The sequence below is a fragment of the Brachyhypopomus gauderio genome, chromosome 1 (genome assembly GCF_052324685.1).
Source record: "Brachyhypopomus gauderio isolate BG-103 chromosome 1, BGAUD_0.2, whole genome shotgun sequence".
NCBI classification, from domain to species: domain Eukaryota; kingdom Metazoa; phylum Chordata; class Actinopteri; order Gymnotiformes; family Hypopomidae; genus Brachyhypopomus; species Brachyhypopomus gauderio.
Window position 1 is genome coordinate 42,836,045 of NC_135211.1, and position 17,368 is coordinate 42,853,412.

The following is a 17,368-nucleotide window of genomic DNA, read 5'->3' on the forward strand; positions in this document are numbered from 1 at the left end:
TGTGGAGTGCACATCTCCAGTGCAACAATGAAAAGAAGATTTAATGTTGGCCAAGCTCTGGATCATATCTTATCTGATAACGAATCAGAGGCCTCGGCGGAGGCGTTTATACTTGGCGATCGATCGCGATATAATACTTAATTTGTGTCTATTTACACCTCCCCTCCGCTGACAATTTACACTCGCCACACACACACACACACACACACACACACACTATATATATATATATATATGATGTAAATGATGCAATACGTGCAATATATATATATTTACACCTCCCCTCCGCTGACAATTTACACTCGCCACACACACACACACACACATATATATATATATATATATATATATATATATATATATATATGCAGTGGCGGACTTAGCAATTTGGAGGCTCAAGGCGAATTTAGCTAGGGGGCCCATCAACATTAATATGCGAGAAATAAGTTCAGGTTCACACTACAAGATTTTAGGCTGGTTTTTCAGTCGCCGACTGTTTTTGTAGATCGCCGACAGAAACTGTGGTCGGACGCAAATCGGGGATCATTCGGCGCTCGCTCAGTCGTGTAGTGTGAACTGCTGAAAGACGCTCGCCGAGCCGTCGCCGAGTGGCCGCCAACTCATCGCAGACGACCGGCAGATATCTAGCATGTTTCATATCTAGCCCAGTCGGCGACTGTGAGTCAACAGCAGCGTCTAGCTTCATACAACTTTACTACAAGACTGTGTTTAAGTTATTGTGACAGCACTGGAGAAATAGTGCGATTGACTATATCTATGTACACTGCAACGGAGAGATGAAATAATTCTGGCAATTTGGGACTATGGAGTGGTTAAACGGTAAAAAAAAATTATAATAATAACGAAAATGTGGAGTACATGTACGTTGTTTTTATTTTCTTCGTGGTGTTGCTGGTTCTCGCGAGTGTTTAATTTTCGTGTTCTCGTGTTTTTGGACGGCAGCCAGATGAGTCGGCGATTCCCCAGTCGTTTAATGAGCCCACGTCACCGATCAGTCATGTAGTGTGAAAGCCACAACAACTGAAAGACTTGCGATTACAGCACAACCAGTCGTGTAGTGCGAACGGCACAAAAACCTGATGACTGAAAAGTCGTATAGTGTGAACCTGGCTTTAGCTAGACAAGGGGGCCCTACAGTGGGAGGGGCCCAAGGCAATTGCCTAGCAACGCCTCTATGCAAAGACCGCCTCTGTATATATGATGTAAATGATGCAATACGTGCAATAAAGGAAAAAAAACATTAAAGTGCCGTTCCAGAATAACAAGTGAGAAGTATTTTAAACTTTGATTTAAAAATGTCTAAAGTCATGGCTCTTCTAATGTTTTTATTCAGCTACTTTTGTGCAAGAATGGCATATACTTCTGTTTAAAGAGCTTCTCCGTGCAGCGTGTAATGATTTTTGAGCGGGCGAGGGGGTGCCATGTAGAGTCCTGCACCGGGTCGGGTACCCACGGGTACGGGCAAATAGATGCTGAAACGGGTGGGTTTTACACATACCGAAATTTTACGGGTGGGTATGCGGGCGGGTAAGTTAAAATACGGGTGGGTATGCGGGCGGGTAAGTTAAATAAGTGGTCATTTTTAGTAGGCTTTTATTTGCTACGTAATGAACATAGTGTTACATTTTGCCTGATTAGCGCCTCCCGATGGTGGTGGCGAAGCTCAGGGGAGCTTACTTATACCGTAGCTCCGTTGGCCAGAGCGGGCTGAACTTTACTCTTCACCCGTTCTGGGGTAATACCCAAACTTCGGTTCTTTTCCAGCGGAAACATGAGCAGAGGCTGGTTATAACGCAGTATATATGTATTATTGTAGCTTGCTTGGTGGTTACAAAGCAAATGGGTGGCCGTGCTAGAACAAGGAAAAATGACGAGAGAGAACTTGGCGTTTAGGATTTGTGATCCAAGAGCGCAGAACGCAGCTCAAACCTGGGACTGTGGACGATATACTGTTCCTGCGCAGTAACCTAGGATAGATTTGTGAACCTATGCGATTTTATTTAGTTGTTATACTGGCATTTGTTCCCTCTCGTTTTGCAGTTGCTAATTTTAGATAGGAATAGCCATACTGTTCCTGCACAGCAACCTTATATTTTATTTTGTGTTGTACTGACGTTTTTTCAGAGGCGCATTGATAAATAAAGTGCTCTATAGGAATACTTTCGATTTGTGTGATTTTTCACGGGCACGGGTGGGTAACGGGTACAATATTAACGGGTCCAGGCGGGTACGGATTTAACTTTGAAATAGCCACGGGTTCGCGGGCGGGTGGGTGCTGTACTCTGTGGATATGGGTGGGTCTTCGTAACCCACGTCGTTCTTAACCTCGTTTGTAAATCTACGAGTGATCTGACCCTGTCGTAACTTGCTAAGTTGTTCTTAACCTGAAGTTCACGCGCAGTTCTGTCTGAAAAACGATAGAGGCCGCTGATTATCCCTTTAAAAACGCTCCGAACTACAAACACAAATCCACGAACACTTAAATGTAGGCTACTTTTGAAAGCGTAATTGCGTCACATAAATTAGATCCACGTCCATTAATATACATACCTAATTGAAATTATTGGTTTCACGTAATACAACATACTATTTATTAATATACACATATAAATGGCATAAATACTATTTTGTTTCCAGTGGAACAGTCGTGGAAGTCAGATAATATATTGTTCCCCGAGCAATGGTTACAAATGACCTTCTAAGCTTGTTAACTCTTAACCAATAAAAATAATTAATTAATTACTTACACATATAAGTAACCAAGAGAAATGCTGACAGTGGCGGTTATGCGGTGAACATGGCAGCTGTACAGAGAATATTGGTTCTCAATCAAAGACGTCGTTTGAGAAGACGCCGTAATCAACGTAGACAGGCAGCTCGTCTTAATGCAGTTCAGCGTCTAAGTGTTGGTCAACTTGATCTCCCTGATGACGAACTGTGTGACAGATACCGCCTGCCTAGAGAGGAGATCATGGCTCTCCTTGGTCTCATACAGGAGGATTTAACAAGAGGCACTAGAAGAAGTTTTTCCCTCAGTCCCACCATTCAGCTACTGACAGCGCTTCGTTTTTATGCCAGTGGTGGATTTCAGCAGACTCTTGGTGATGCCTACAGCCTAAGCAAAGCTGCTGTGTGTAAATGTGTGCATGCTGTGACTACAGCTCTTCTGCGCCATGCACCAACATACATACAATTTCCACAAACAAGGGATGCATTGCAAGAAACCAAAATAGGTTTTCATGCAATTGCAGCTATTCCTGGAATTGTTGGTGTAGTGGATGGCACACTGATCCCCATTCACACCCCCAGCCTCTTGAGCCCCAACTACACTTGTTGTAAAGGCTTCTCTGCACTAAACGTTCAAGTGGTATGCAACCACCAAGGAGTCTTCACAGACATTGTGGCCAAGTGGCCTGGATGCACTCATGACTCTTTCATTTGGTCAAACTCAGGAGTATGTCAGATGGCAACTGAGGGTGCGTTTGCTGGTGGACACGTCCTGGGTCACAGTGGTTATCCACTCCGCACCTATTTACTAACTCCTGTCTTGAACTCCCAGACAGAGGCTGAAGAGAACTACAACATGGCACACCGGAGAACACGCAGTGTTGTGGAGCGAGCGTTGGGCATTTGGAAAATGCGTTTTCGGTGCCTTCATAAGTCATCAGGGGGACTTCGGTATTCACCAGCTAGAAGCTGTGCCGTAATTGTTGTATGTGCTATGCTTCATAACATTGCAGTGCAGGCTGGCATGCACATTCCTGATGAGGACATTGAGGAAGATGAGGAAGATGAGGACGATGAGGACAGAGGAGACGTACACATTCCTGCCATCTTACCAGGAATTGGGAGAGAAGGACATTACCAGGCTGGCTTGGCAGCACGAATGCAAATGATTAGGGCGGTTTTCAGTTAACTTCCTGAAAATAAAATTTGGGATACATTTTTTATGTTTGTGACCTGTGTTTTTGTGTGTTTATTAGGAATTTAACAGACTCCAAAGCATTCATTGGGTACAAGTTATGCTTTTCAAAGTATTTTATTTGACTCCACTAATTACATGCAACAATTAGGAGGAATAAGGAAGGAGGAATTAAATAAAATAGGGAAACAAATCCTTGTCTGTGCACCTCCTATATGGTGTCTGTATGAGTAGAACTGGAGTCTGGAAGAAAAACATTAACAATAATGAATCTAAAGTATTTGAAAAATTAGATATAATAAATTAACTTTTAGAGTTTGATTAGTTTTTCTTTATATTTCAGAGATCAGTAACTTTTCATTTACATTCACTATGGTTACATGGCAAAGTATCTTACCTTGTTCAGTGGGCAATATGATTGGCACAGAAATTGAGGGCCTAGATAACTGAAACTCAGCCATTGAGACTTGTTTGGACATTATCTCCAGTTTGGCCCTCTTCAGTTTCACCAGTTACATATGGTGCTTCTCCCTCTGTTGTAGCCTTTCCCGTTTTAGCTGCAGACGCTCTTGTTCTATTTGCAGCCTTTGCTTTTCTATAGAAATTAACTCCTCACTGCATCTACATTCATTGTCAGGAGCATGTGAAGGCCTTTGGATACATTGTGCAGAGGAAGGACCAGCAGATGGGACAGGACTGTTGGAGGGAAAAGAAGGTTGAACAGGGGATGCAGGTTGAGGTGGGGTAGTTGGGACCTCACTTGCGGCTACATCTATCCCCCCAGTGATGCCTTGGGTTGCAGTTGGGCCCAGTATTCCCAAGGCTTTTTCCTCTTCTGGTGTGAGGGCTGTTATAGATGACTGACCCCCACCAGTCTTAGCCCTCTCTTTCCGAAGTTGTGCTCCGTTTCTTTTAGCATGACTAGCGAAGTCATGCCATTTTTTTCGTATGTCCATTGCAGATCTATACACTGCAGGCACTTATTTTCTGGGCTATTTCTTCCCATTTCTGTTTTTTTTTTCTTTATTTGTTGAGCTTCCTCGAGCTTTAGAGAACAGAATACTCTTATTTTCTTCTATTTCTTCCAGCATTTGAGTTAGTTCCTCTGGAGAAAAATTTGGTTTGCGTGGTCGGGTTTCCATGCTTGCTGCTTGATTGCTTCTAAAGTTTATTGGAATAGGTTAATTGCCTATTTATAGGTAGGCTTGGCATGCGATGGACAGCAATTATAATTTTTTTTTTTAAACTATTTTTTTTAAATACATGTTGTATAAATACTTTTTTGTTGTTTGATTTTATGATTATTAGTTAGGCTACATAACGACACTTTTGTGGCTTAATAATATAGAAATGTATGCAAATCGGTGGTTCAGTTTTCGACTGGCAGACCCTGTTCTGAGCAAACGCAGGGGCGGAGTCAAGTAAGTGCTACTTAGGGAGTCGTTCGTAAGTTTGAAAGATAAGAAGGGTTTTGGGAAACCGGCGTAAAATCGGCGTTCTTAAAGTTACGTCGTTCTTAAAGTTGTTCGTAAATCTCTAAGTTCAATCGCTAAAGTACACCTGCAGAACGCCCAGTTCACTTCTAGGGCATGTCTTGAAATGCTGCCCTGCTCCAGGATTTGTGAAAAAACGTGCTGCCTTACACAGTCAATCACCCAGAACTTTGCTGATTAAGAACCAGTGTGGGACACTGAACTCCACAGTACATACAGTAGGTATGATGACAAAATTTTCAACCAGCCCCAAGCTTAAAAAGAATCACATATCTAGACAGCGCTGAAATAGACCTTTAAAATGATACATGGATTTTGAAAATTGGTTGAGAATTGATAAAGTTATGATATTTATAATATCATGTATCACATTAAAATATAATACATTAATTACAATAGAAGTCGTGTGACTGAAATTCACATAATCTAATTCTAATTAATGATAATTAATAATTAATCATAATCTAATTCGAAGTGATGTTAACTATATTACCATTTAACAGCAAGTTATATCAGAAAACAATGAGATATTAAACTACACAACACTGGTATCAGTACCGATTTCAAGAAAACACTGTCGGAACGAGACACCAAGACGCCGCTTTTAGCCTAAAGTTGCTAGCTACCGTGACGTTCGATACACAAATGTCAATCATGACTACCTATTTTCCGCGGTCTAGTAAAATACTTTCGCCTGCATGGATTTCGATTAAATTTGGTCAGTATTGAGATAAAAGCTGTATTTTTAGGTCCACATATATTTCGATGGTGTCCGGAGCGTTGATGAAGCGCACAGACCGCTTGAAAACAACAACAATCTTCTCGCTGGTCTCCCGACCTGAAATCGCCTCAGAGTTGACTATTAGCAGTGCCTGATGCCTGGCTGGGTTGTGCTTGACGAAGTCACAGTAGTATTCAGGAAAAATAATACACCTGCTAGGCGGTGAGGAGTGATGTTATATGACACCCTTACAAAAGTACAACGTAGTTTGGAACACATTACTGAGCCAGAATTTTTTGCATTGAACGTTGGTTCGTCAGCATACCTACATACAGGCAACAGCAAGCATAAGCTAATATGCAAAATGTTTAGGACCTGAGGACATGTATATTATGGAGGGTTATTTGTGACAATATTATATGAATAAATGAACAAAGAAATAATTGTTTAAAACGTTAAATAAATATTTAAAATGAGATTTAATTAATTAAATTATTAATTAAATTATTTAAATATGGAAAGGAAGCATAAATAATTTTATGTAATTAAATTCATCGTTAGTTGATTGTGATATTTGTATTTCATTAATTGTTTAACTTAAATAATTTAATTAATTATTTCATTATTTATTTCATTATTTCAAGCGTGTCGTCGAACCATGAAATAATTAAATCTGTCAACATCAGCCATCAAACTCAGTGGGCGGGCCTAACTCCGATCGATGCAGGCTGATTGGTTAGATTGCACAGTAAGTCATGATAGAGCGATGACAGATGTTCGAGAGCAGCTCTAACGCGCCTTAACCTTTTTCTGATACCGGTGTTCACTGTTTCGAGATAAAAATGTCGAGAAGCTGCCCTGAGCTGTTAAGAGAAGCTGCAGGTTTGATTGAAGAAGCGTTAAGGAACACTCCTGAAGCTCTTAACACCCAGGAGCAGCCTTCAACCTCCACTTCATCACACAGACAACCTGTCCAAGGTCTGTAGTTGGGTGTAGGACAGATTGGGCCTAACATTAACCAGCTTAACACACCAACATGCCGCTTCAGTTATTAGTATACCAGTTAGATAGTCTAGTTAGAGGTATTTTAGATACTGGACTTGCGTGTCTAGTACTGGGGTGTTAAATATGGGCAAACTGTACAACGTTAACAATCAAGTTAGCTGCATCTTTCACAGACACTGATATTTGCTTCAGCAACTGCGCTAGTTCAGCAGGATGGATAATATTATTTGGGTGGTGGGTCATTATTCTTAGCACTGCAGTGACTGCACTGGCATAGTGGTGGTGTATGAGGTGTTAGTGTGTGTTTTATTGTGGTGGTGTATGAGGTGTTAGTGTGTGTTGTATTGTGGTGGTGTATGTGGTGTTAGTGTATTGTTGGTGGTGGTGTATGAGGTGTTAGTTAGGCTGACCATATTTTTGTTTGGGAAAACCAGGACACGGGGGGGGGGGGGGGGTGGCGAACGTAGGTTGTCGAGCGAGGGGGGGGGGGAGGGGGGGGTGGCGAACGTAAGTTGTTGGCTCTCCGCAAGTTGAGTATGATGAGGCTCAACTGATGAGGCTCAGGGATTCCGTGTCATACAGCGCCGTGCTCAGGGTCCTAGTGCCTGTAGAATTAATGGCCCGATTAACGTAATTTAAAAACCAGGACATTTCCACAGTTTTAAAAAATATCCCGGGACGCCCGGGGCAGGACGTGAAATACGGACATGTCCCGGGAAATACGGACGTTTGGTCACCCTAGTGTTAGTGTGTGTCATATTGTGGTGGTGGTGGTGTATGAGGTGTGTGTACTGGTACAGTGAGTGGATCGAACACAGTAGTGCTGCTGGACTATAAGTGTTATTTCTTAAGGAAAATAAAGCTCATTTTATATGTTTTTTTGCTTTTAAAAGGTCTGTTCCAACAAATTCAATCAATTAAAATATTCTAAAAAAGTTCTAGAACCCAACAATAAAATACAAGTAATATAGTTACTTGTCATGACGTGTTGTAGTGTGAGTTGAACCTTAAAGTATTTACAGAAATCATGTGACTGTGTAATCACAACAAAAAAAAACATTAATGAGCTGCTTAGATAAGTTAAATGATTGTTATTTTGAATAAACATTCAGAACTGGGTCTGGGTTCTCATGTTAAGGGGAGCACTATTTACTTAATTTTTTTTACACTTTATTTTCTGATACATTTTAGAATCATTTAGAGTAGCATGAGAATAAGGAACTTAAGCTTTGTCGCCATTCTACTAGACAGCATATAGTTAATCCTTTGTTTTCAGTCGGTGGTTCTCATTTTTGTTGTGACATTTTTGTTTCTCTCTATATGCAGCCGAGGTGGCAAGGCTCTTTGCTCCATACAGCAATAACATTACACCTAGAAGGTATGCTAGACGTCAATTGCAGAGCCCTGCAATTCGATGCAATTACTACACACACACCTTCTGTTGCTTGCATGGTCACAAGGCTGATACAGTTCCAAGTGTACAGGAGAAGGCAGACCTTGCAGCCTCAGGACTTGGAGAAAAAAAGTATCATTTTCAGGTTAGTTTGATCATTTATGAGTTGTAATTTGCTTTTGTTCATTTGTGTTTCAGTAATTGTGCTTGAAAGAACTGTAAAGTTCTGTTTCTGTGCCAGTCACAATGCAGTTTGGCTCACAATATTAATGTGTTTGCATAACTCTAACTCTGAAATTAATGTGTGTGTGTGTGTGTGTGTGTGTGTGTGTGTGTGTGTGTGTGTGTGTGTGTGTGTGTGTGTGTGTGTGTGTGTGTGTGTGTGTATATATTTTTTTATGTAATCAGGAAATTATGCAGATCCTATGGTAGTAACAAACAGACTGATGGAAGTATATCCAAAACTTCGTGAAGGGGGTGGTTTTGAGCTTCTCAAAGTTGCTGGATCTACTCGCAGTCGAAGTCTGGCATTACTCCCTTGTCCCAACTCTGGATACACACTTGTCTATCTGAAAGATCCAGCTACAATGATTGGACAGGCTACAATCTACATACGCCCACTTCAACAAGACCTGCCTTTTGAATCTGTAAGCTATACTTTTACACATTGTGAAAAAAAATGTTTATACTTCTTACACATTAATGTTGTTCTTTATTGTTATATTCTATAAAATCATCAGTTATAGCGGTAATTAATTAAAATGCTATTTTATGAATCTTTCCACTACATTATTAGGAAGGTGCTCGTCATGCCTCTGGTCCAGTCATCTCCTGCCTCACTTGTCAGAGGGGTGTTCTTTTCTCTGAAATGAAACTGCACAGGGAGAACTGTAAAGGGTATGTAGCTACACAACCAATTTCTGTGCTTGGATTTGTATTTTGGCTTGTTGTACATTCTAGTGAGTATGATAAGTAAATCTTATTTTGTTAATTTAAGGACATCCATTCAGGAATCAGATAGGGATGGAGAGGAAAATCAGGGTGAGGCTAATGTTAGGGAACCAGACGCGGTCAGTGACCGTATCCAAGTAAGGCCGGAGTCAGCAGGGACATCGGTTGCAAGTGCAGTAGTTGTGGCTGACAGTGAAGAGTTTGAGCACAGAGCAGCAGACCGTGGTTTGTATTCACACAGCAGAGTAGCCATATAGATTTGATTTGTTTGTAATGATTTTCAAAATGGTATAACATTTATGGATCTTGTGTTGTGCACATATTTTTTGTGTGTGTAGAATGGGGACTTATTGAAAATCCAGTTCAAGCCTCCAAAGTTTTCAAGGAGAGCTTACTTGGGGAACATGCATCTGGAAGGCCACTTAAACTGAAGATGGATATAAGGGACACTGAGGAAGACAGAGAGCGTGCACTTCTGTCATTCTATAAAGAGCAACGTGAATGGGCATGTCCTCTTCAATGTGCCCTTGATGGTTAGTAATATAGTGAGTTAAAATTTAAATGACAGCTACAGACAAAAATCTGTTAGACACTACTTTTATTTCAATTATTGAATAAATATTTTGTTTTATGACAGGGGATGCTGCTGTTGGACAAGGAGTGGTGCGGTACTTTCTGACAACAATAATATCCAAACTTCAGTTTGGATTCAGTCTAAATCTCGGTGTGTGTATAAAGCATATATTATAGCATGTGTAAATGAGAGTCAGTAAGTTACTTATACCACTGTAATGGCCTGTTTTGTATTACTGACAGGTGGCACAGGTCGAACGCTGTTATTTGAGGGTCAGCCTGACCACCTCGTTCCAGCCACATCAGAGTCCCTTATTGAGAGCAATCTCTTCCAGGTTGCTGGAAGGATGTTGGGTCATTCCTTCTTGCATGATGGCCCATGTGTGACAGGATTAAGTCCAGCTATAATCCATGTGTTGTTCAATGGAGACCCAGAAATGGCAACAATTGTCACAGAAGACTGTCCCGATTTGCACATCAGGAGCATAATAGAAATGGTACATGAAATTGCCTGTTTTAACCCTTGTGTGGTGCTGATATTTTTGTTACTCAGTGTTTGTGGGTTTGGTGGACCCGCAAACACTGAGTTCACATTCACATTTTGTTCATTGAAAATGCGTTTTGATATACAACATGTTCTTCATAGAAAATTAGCCAAGGCCAATGAGTCTGAGATTTAAAAATAATTAAGTGTATTTTTTTCATTTGATACAAAATGAACACCATACAAGGGTTAAGCGTAAAGGTTTTTGGTTTTGGTTTCTGCATTTCATAGTGCATTTTTATGGATTCAAAATATGACACATATTGGGTGCTATTTACACTTAGTATTTCCTTGGGTCAGTGGCATGCCTATGGTGCACAACTTCAGAATGAAGAAGGGTTAATGAAAGAGCTCTGTGCTGATTAGTAATCACTTTGTTTTACTTTATTAATATCTATAATAATCATCAATGCCATTATTAATTTGTTCTTAAACATTTTGTAGGATAGATTACTGGGCTTGTTCACAAGATATATGCCTAAGTGTAATGTTATTTAAGAACTGTGTTCAAAGGGTGTGTGTGTGTGATGTTACATTTTAATCTTTAGTAAAATACAGTACTGTTAGACAGTCCTTGGAAATACACAATACGTGGTTTGGTCATGTAGAGGTGATTCAGTTAAATAAGTGTAGTTATTTTTAACTGTCTTATGTTCTTTGGGAGAATCAGGCCCATAAGTGAAGACAGCACATAAGCATATCCAATATTTCTGAAAATTGTCATGTACTTTTTTAAATTGTGTCTTAGTGTAATAACTTTTATATAATAATCTAAATTTTAGCTTGAAACTGAAGAACTTACTCAGGAGCAACAGGACACTGTCTCAGATCTATCCATGTCGTGGGATCTTCCAGCAGTCACAAAAACAAATAGGAGATGGCTACAGAACAAACTATTGGTCCATGCTGTAAGTTCACGCTACTAGAGACATATTTTTTCAGTGAAATTACTGTTTTTATGTTCAGTGTTGAGAGGTGGAAATTGGCAAGCTATTACATATAAACACCAAATTGTCACCAAATCACTTTAAAAAACTGAGCATTTTAAACATGATTTACCACAGTTAAATTTGACAATTTCTATCCGTGCCTCTCCTGGTAGAAAGTTCTCATTTGTGTTGGCTATATCATTTAGGTCATTGGAAGGACCAAGCGTCAAATAAAGCAGCTAAGGAAGGGTCTGAAAGATGTGATGGTATGGCCCTTCCTGATATCTAGACCCGACGTTGTCTCGCTGGTTTTCCCCAGAACAGGTGAAATGCTCTACACTCCCCAGGTGATTTATTTTTCCTCAGTTTTGTATCATGATTGTGTTCACACGAGTATTTTTCGTCATCTGTAAACCTTGTAATCGGTATGTTTTGTAACCAACTGGGAGAATTTCCTGTGTAAAAATATGCAAATCTATATGTCCCGTGATCTATGTAAAAGTGCATTTATGCAACTAATTAACATTGTTGAATGTTTTCACCCCTCAGATGCTCCTTGACAAAATAATTTGGCCTGTTGAGGACAGTGATGATGATGATGAATTTGATGTTGAGACCACATGTCGCATTACTGGTTTTCTGCGCCTGTTCATCGAAACAGGTACGGTTGTGTTAATACTACTCTGTTGTCCTTATCACAGGTACAGTATGCAGTTTTACAGAAAATGCATACATATGTATGCAAACAATGGAATGGAATGTTTGCAGTACAGTTGTTTCTGATGAAAAAATCCTTATTCTAATATTCTGTGTTCGTTGACTTTTAGCTTCACCAAGGAAACTGGCCGAGCTGCTAAAGTTCTGGGTGGGGTGGGAGGTGCTGCCATGTGAACTCAAAGTGGAGCTGTCCAGAGGATCCTTTCCTACATCCACCACATGCTTTGAAACTTTGAAGCTGCCAGTTCATTTTAAGTCCTACACAGACTTTGAGGCTGCCTTTATGGCTTCCATAAATAGCACACACACTGGATTTGGACTAGTTTAACACAACTTTCCCTTAGATCAGGGTTATCCAATCTTGTCTGCAAAAGGCCAGTGTGACTGCAGGTTTTCATTCCAGCCAGTCACAAGCTCAGGTAATCAGTTGTTTGAAGAGTGACTTATTGATTATACATGAAACCCAGTGTGCTGCACGTTGTTTCAAACCTGCAGCCACACCAGTCTTTTTGAATAAGATTGGACACAAGTCTGAAGTTCAAACCACAGTTATTTGTTTGTGACATTGTATACTGTATTTAGTCCAGTTACTTTTCATTTCACACTGCAGTTTAGTGACTGAGCGCACTAAACAATTTTACTACATCCTGCCATCATCACCTAGGTGAGCAGAGTCGCTCTGTACTCAACACCGATTGACATGTAGAATGTTAGCAGTTGAGCAGTGTTATCTTTCCAGGTGTTGTACTGAATCCAACTGTAGGCCTATCCTGCAGCAGATTCAGGGTAGTGCAATCCCCTCTAATTACTTTTATTTCTGTTCCTAAAATAAGGGGGGTGGTATGTGGATGTGGGTGATAACGGCACAACACAGTTCTTTTTCTTCTGCTGTTATTGAATGCATTACAATATCATGTCTCAACTTCATCTGATTAGTCCAAAAGCTTAAAACATCTCAGTGTTTTCACACTGCAGATGAACTTAACCATGGTTCAGTTGTTCTGGCCGAAGACAACCTCATTAGGTTGGACCAAACTTTGGTCATTTGTTCCAGACCTTAGTTCATGGCACATTTTGTGCACCTGGTGATGTTGCTCAGATCAAATTGATAAGTCTGTACCAACAAGATTAAGTTTTTTTTTCACCTCATGTTTGAAAGAGGCTTGCAAAGGGAAGAGTTTAACTCATGTTTAGCTTCACTATTTTATTCTGTAATAAAATGGACAAACAGGATAGGGCTGTTTAACAACACAGTTTATTTTAGTTCCAGAAAACAAAGAATTATGTCAAATTCATGCTGTTAAAACAAAGTGTTTATTTTTTGCTTTTCATTAACTGTTGTTGAAAATCCAATGCATGTTTATCTAGATATGCTACAAGAATAAATTATATGCAATTTATTTCAGTCTCCTATGATTCTTGACAAAATCTGAACAGTCTCCAAGTACATGCCAATTGTGCGATCCAAAGGCCCCCCTGGAACTGGCAAAGAAGCAAGTTCATCATCAGTGAGCTCACGGCGCAGCTGGATCTCCGGAACAGATACAGTGTTGTCAAGAAGGGTGTGAGGCCCATTCCAGTCAATCCCATAGTCTTCATTAACCTATGAAATATATTATCATAATAGACTAGTGACTTCTTACAGTACCCAATGCTCATCGTAGAAGCAAAGATAACGTACTTAATGACCAGTCAGTGTATAATACCTACTGTTGCAGTAACAAACCAGCTAGTTTTTCAGCAAAAAATATAAGCAAATGTTTGAAATGCACGCATGCAGAATGTTTAATTACATTAAAATATTGACTTCTCAATGAATACATACCTCGGTTAAGTCCTCTGTGGGAGTTTGCTCTCTGTATCTTCTCCAGAGTTGTTCTGGTGACTGACCCCTTTCAGTTCTAAGGCCATGGAAGTTCCAAGCATCTCTGAAAGACTTGAGATGCCTCTGTATTTGTGGTAGGAAGATCCAATGCAAGGCAAATAGATAGAGTTCATTGTCAGGGTGAAGTGCTGACTGATCTTCCAAAGAGACAAAGATCTGGTAGAAGAGGTCTAGAGCATGCTCATAAACATCCCTCCACAACCTTTCTATTCTGTAAGAAAGACATAACCTGGATTGTATATCTTCTCTTGTACAATCAATTAACACTATAATGTAAGGCAAGTGAATTTACCGTTGATTATGAACACTTCTGCCGGTGATGTGGGAATTTCTGTTGGTACCTCTGCTCCTGATCATAAATTCTGCAACGTCTGCATTCTCCCCACCTTTATCAGATCGTACCCTTGATGGCAATCCATACTCATCAACAGCTGTGAGAAAGCTCTGTAAGACTGTGTTTGCTCTGTTATTGCCAGCCACAGTAAGGTAAACCACCAAGCGACTGAATCCATCCACCCCTCCATGGACCACAAACCTCCATCTGTATGAAAGAGACAATTGTGAACAGGTTAGCTAACTCACAATGTTGTACACATATCTGTACATAGATTTTTCTTTCTGCCAGTATTACTGATACCTTATGAGCTTATGGTTACCGTCGATGTGCCATAAGTAATTTGGGCCAGGCACAGAATACTGCCGTCGTCTTAGTGTATGCAACCGTAGACGTCTCATGCACACACCCTCTGCATCAACTCTGCGAAAAGACTCTCTCAACCTTGAGACTGAAAAGAAATATAGCTGAAAAACACATACCACTCTGGAAAAAAATTAAGAGACCATTGCAAGTGATGTATGTGAGTAAAATGAACATTATTGGTTCATTCTATATACTGCTGACAATATTTCTCTAAAATTCCAAATGAAAATATTTTCATTTAGAGCATTTTCTGCAGAAAATATGAAATATAAAAATAAGGAAAAGATGCAATACTTTCAGAGCTCAAATAATGCAAAGAAAACAAGTTCATATTCATTTAGAAATAACAATAGTAATGTTTTAACTTTGGATGAGTTCACTAATCAATATTTGGTGGAATAACCCTGATATTTAATCACAGCTTTCATGCACCTTGGCTTGCTCGCCACTACCCTTCTAAAAAAAAAATCCAGCCCACGTTCCAGCTGGACACCCAATAAAAAACTAGCTCTTTACCAGCATAGGCTATGTTTTTGTGGATGACAAGCTGGGCGTGAGCTGGATTTTTGGCAGGGCAGTCTTTCACACACAGCGCTCTCTTCATTCTCTAAACAGCTGTATATATCAGCCAGAACATTAAAACCATTGCAGTGCTCTCTTCATTCTTTACACAGCTAGATAGCATTAAATCCCATCCAATACAATGTCTCTCTACACACTTACTTGGAACACGTATACCTCTGGCTTTCAGAAGACCATGCATTAGCTTGTAGCCCGTGTTTGGGTGGCTTCTGTGGACATCAGTTACAATGTAGTCCAGCTCTTCATTAGTGAGTGGTGAATAGAGGTCTGTCTTTCTGCAGCAAACAAAAGCATTGAGCAAAGTCATATATGATGGGAAAGGGATATCTCTATACAATATACTTTACAATTGTACATGTTCATCTTTACAGCAGTAGACAGTATGAATGAAGAGTAATAAACAAGTTAAGTTTGGTGTTCATAGCTCAATGTTTAAGTATATTAAAGCCATGATAAACTGTTTTCATATAGTAGTAAGGTCAGTGTAACGTTTATCAGTTCAGTTTTCTGACCGTTTGAGAAAACTGGAAAAATTGGGTGCAAAAATATACGTTACACTGACAAACGTTACACTGACCTAGCTAGTACTTTCAGTACTTTAGTTAGAACTAGATCAGGGGTAATCAATTAAATCTTTCCGCGGTCCATTTTTGGCAGATAGCTCAGACCTTAGGTCCGGGTCCGCGGTGGCGAACGAAAGTTGTTGGGGGGGGGGTTGGTGGCGAACGTAACACTCAAATGGGTGGTGAACGTAATACTCGTCTGAAAATAAATTCTCCGGTTTAAAATATAGTCTCCCGTTAAAATTTTTTTGGCATTTGGGTCCGTATCCAGTTAATCAGGAATGTGATTGGGTCCGGACAGGACGGCGTTCGGGTCCGGATCCGGACCGCGGTCCGCCATTTGGTGATACCTGAACTAGATGATGCTACATTAGGGAAATTTATATGGAACAAATGATTGGTTACCCACCGTATTCCGTTCTGTTCCATGTGTCTCCTGATGGTCCTCTCAGACACTCCATACATATCTGCGATTTCAGGAGCTGTTACTCCACAGAGAACTTGGTGCTCCAGCATTCCGCTGGGGATGTGAAAGGCTGGGCGACCTGGGCCTGCTGTAGTTTGCTGTGGTTGGATGGAGAAGCGCTGGAGCACTTCTTCAAAGTTTGCAGTTACCCTGTAGTCTATATTTTGGTGAGAGAGAGCAGAAAGCAGCCCTAACACTTCTATAAAGTCGTGTATTTGATCAGTGACAGAGTCTGGGGCTGCAGCCCCTGATTCAATTTCCTCCGCTAGCTGTAAGATAGTTCTAACGAACTCCTGAGAAATGTCCTGCAGATCCATGTCGAGAGCCACCATGCTGAGAAAACACTCACACAGGCCAGAGCAATCAACCTGCATCGATCGGAGTTAGGCCCGCCCACTGAGTTTGATGGCTGATGTTGACAGATTTAATTATTTCATGGTTCGACGACGCGCTTGAAATAATGAAATAAATAATGAAATAATTAATTAAATTATTTAAGTTAAACAATTAATGAAATACAAATATCACAATCAACTAACGATGAATTTAATTACATAAAATTATTTATGCTTCCTTTCCATATTTAAATAATTTAATTAATAATTTAATTAATTAAATCTCATTTTAAATATTTATTTAACGTTTTAAACAATTATTTCTTTGTTCATTTATTTATATAATATTGTCACAAATAACCCTCCATATAAGGAAGCCTAACAAGATAAACAAGAGGTAAGAAACAAATTGGTTGATAATTAATTGATTTTAGAGTATCTTATGGCTGATTTAAACACGGGTCCACACGTACCCATTAGCACCCCTGATGGGACCGTAACGCTAACAGAAGGCGAAGGTTAAGCAAGAAATTGTAGTTTGTACTGACTCAGGAAATTAACTTGAGAA

At 40.0% G+C, this 17,368-nt stretch overlaps 2 protein-coding genes across 3 annotated transcripts; one reads left to right on the forward strand and one right to left on the reverse strand.

The window, feature by feature from the left end:
- Positions 1–6,810: 6,810 nt before the first annotated feature.
- Positions 6,811–13,570, forward strand: LOC143521282 (uncharacterized). Its single transcript, XM_077013991.1, has 13 exons — positions 6,811–7,135; positions 8,489–8,540; positions 8,623–8,700; positions 8,964–9,202; positions 9,352–9,452; positions 9,553–9,731; positions 9,845–10,039; positions 10,144–10,230; positions 10,323–10,576; positions 11,406–11,531; positions 11,759–11,899; positions 12,102–12,213; positions 12,380–13,570. The coding sequence occupies exons 4-13, from the start codon at positions 8,981–8,983 to the stop codon at positions 12,595–12,597; spliced, it is 1,635 nt and encodes a 544-aa protein (XP_076870106.1). The 5' UTR covers positions 6,811–7,135; positions 8,489–8,540; positions 8,623–8,700; positions 8,964–8,980; the 3' UTR covers positions 12,598–13,570.
- Positions 13,511–16,923, reverse strand: LOC143521288 (uncharacterized). 2 transcript variants are annotated; one of them, XM_077014002.1, is made up of 6 exons: positions 16,409–16,923; positions 15,578–15,711; positions 14,792–14,939; positions 14,447–14,695; positions 14,095–14,365; positions 13,511–13,872 (listed from the first exon to the last, which is right to left on the reverse strand). In XM_077014002.1, exons 1-6 carry the CDS (start codon positions 16,837–16,839, stop codon positions 13,672–13,674), a joined length of 1,434 nt encoding a protein of 477 aa, XP_076870117.1. In that variant the 5' UTR covers positions 16,840–16,923; the 3' UTR covers positions 13,511–13,671. The 2 variants fall into 2 exon arrangements, with proteins under 2 accessions (XP_076870117.1, XP_076870127.1); XM_077014012.1 differs by having other exon boundaries at positions 14,095–14,217; positions 16,409–16,919.
- Between the last annotated feature and the right edge of the window lie 445 nt (positions 16,924–17,368).

Coding starts and splice junctions, on each gene's coding strand:
- LOC143521288 (XM_077014002.1), bottom strand. CDS start 16,839: ATGCAGGTTGATTGCTCTGGCCTGTGTGAGTGTTTTCTCAGCATGGTG. Junction 14,940..15,577: donor CAGAGGTATACGTGTTCCAA/GTAAGTGTGTAG, acceptor ATTTCTTTTCAG/TCTCAAGGTTGAGAGAGTCT. Junction 14,696..14,791: donor GGTAACCATAAGCTCATAAG/GTATCAGTAATA, acceptor TCTTTCATACAG/ATGGAGGTTTGTGGTCCATG.
- LOC143521282 (XM_077013991.1), top strand. CDS start 8,981: ATGGTAGTAACAAACAGACTGATGGAAGTATATCCAAAACTTCGTGAA. Junction 9,203..9,351: donor AAGACCTGCCTTTTGAATCT/GTAAGCTATACT, acceptor CTACATTATTAG/GAAGGTGCTCGTCATGCCTC. Junction 9,732..9,844: donor GCACAGAGCAGCAGACCGTG/GTTTGTATTCAC, acceptor TTGTGTGTGTAG/AATGGGGACTTATTGAAAAT.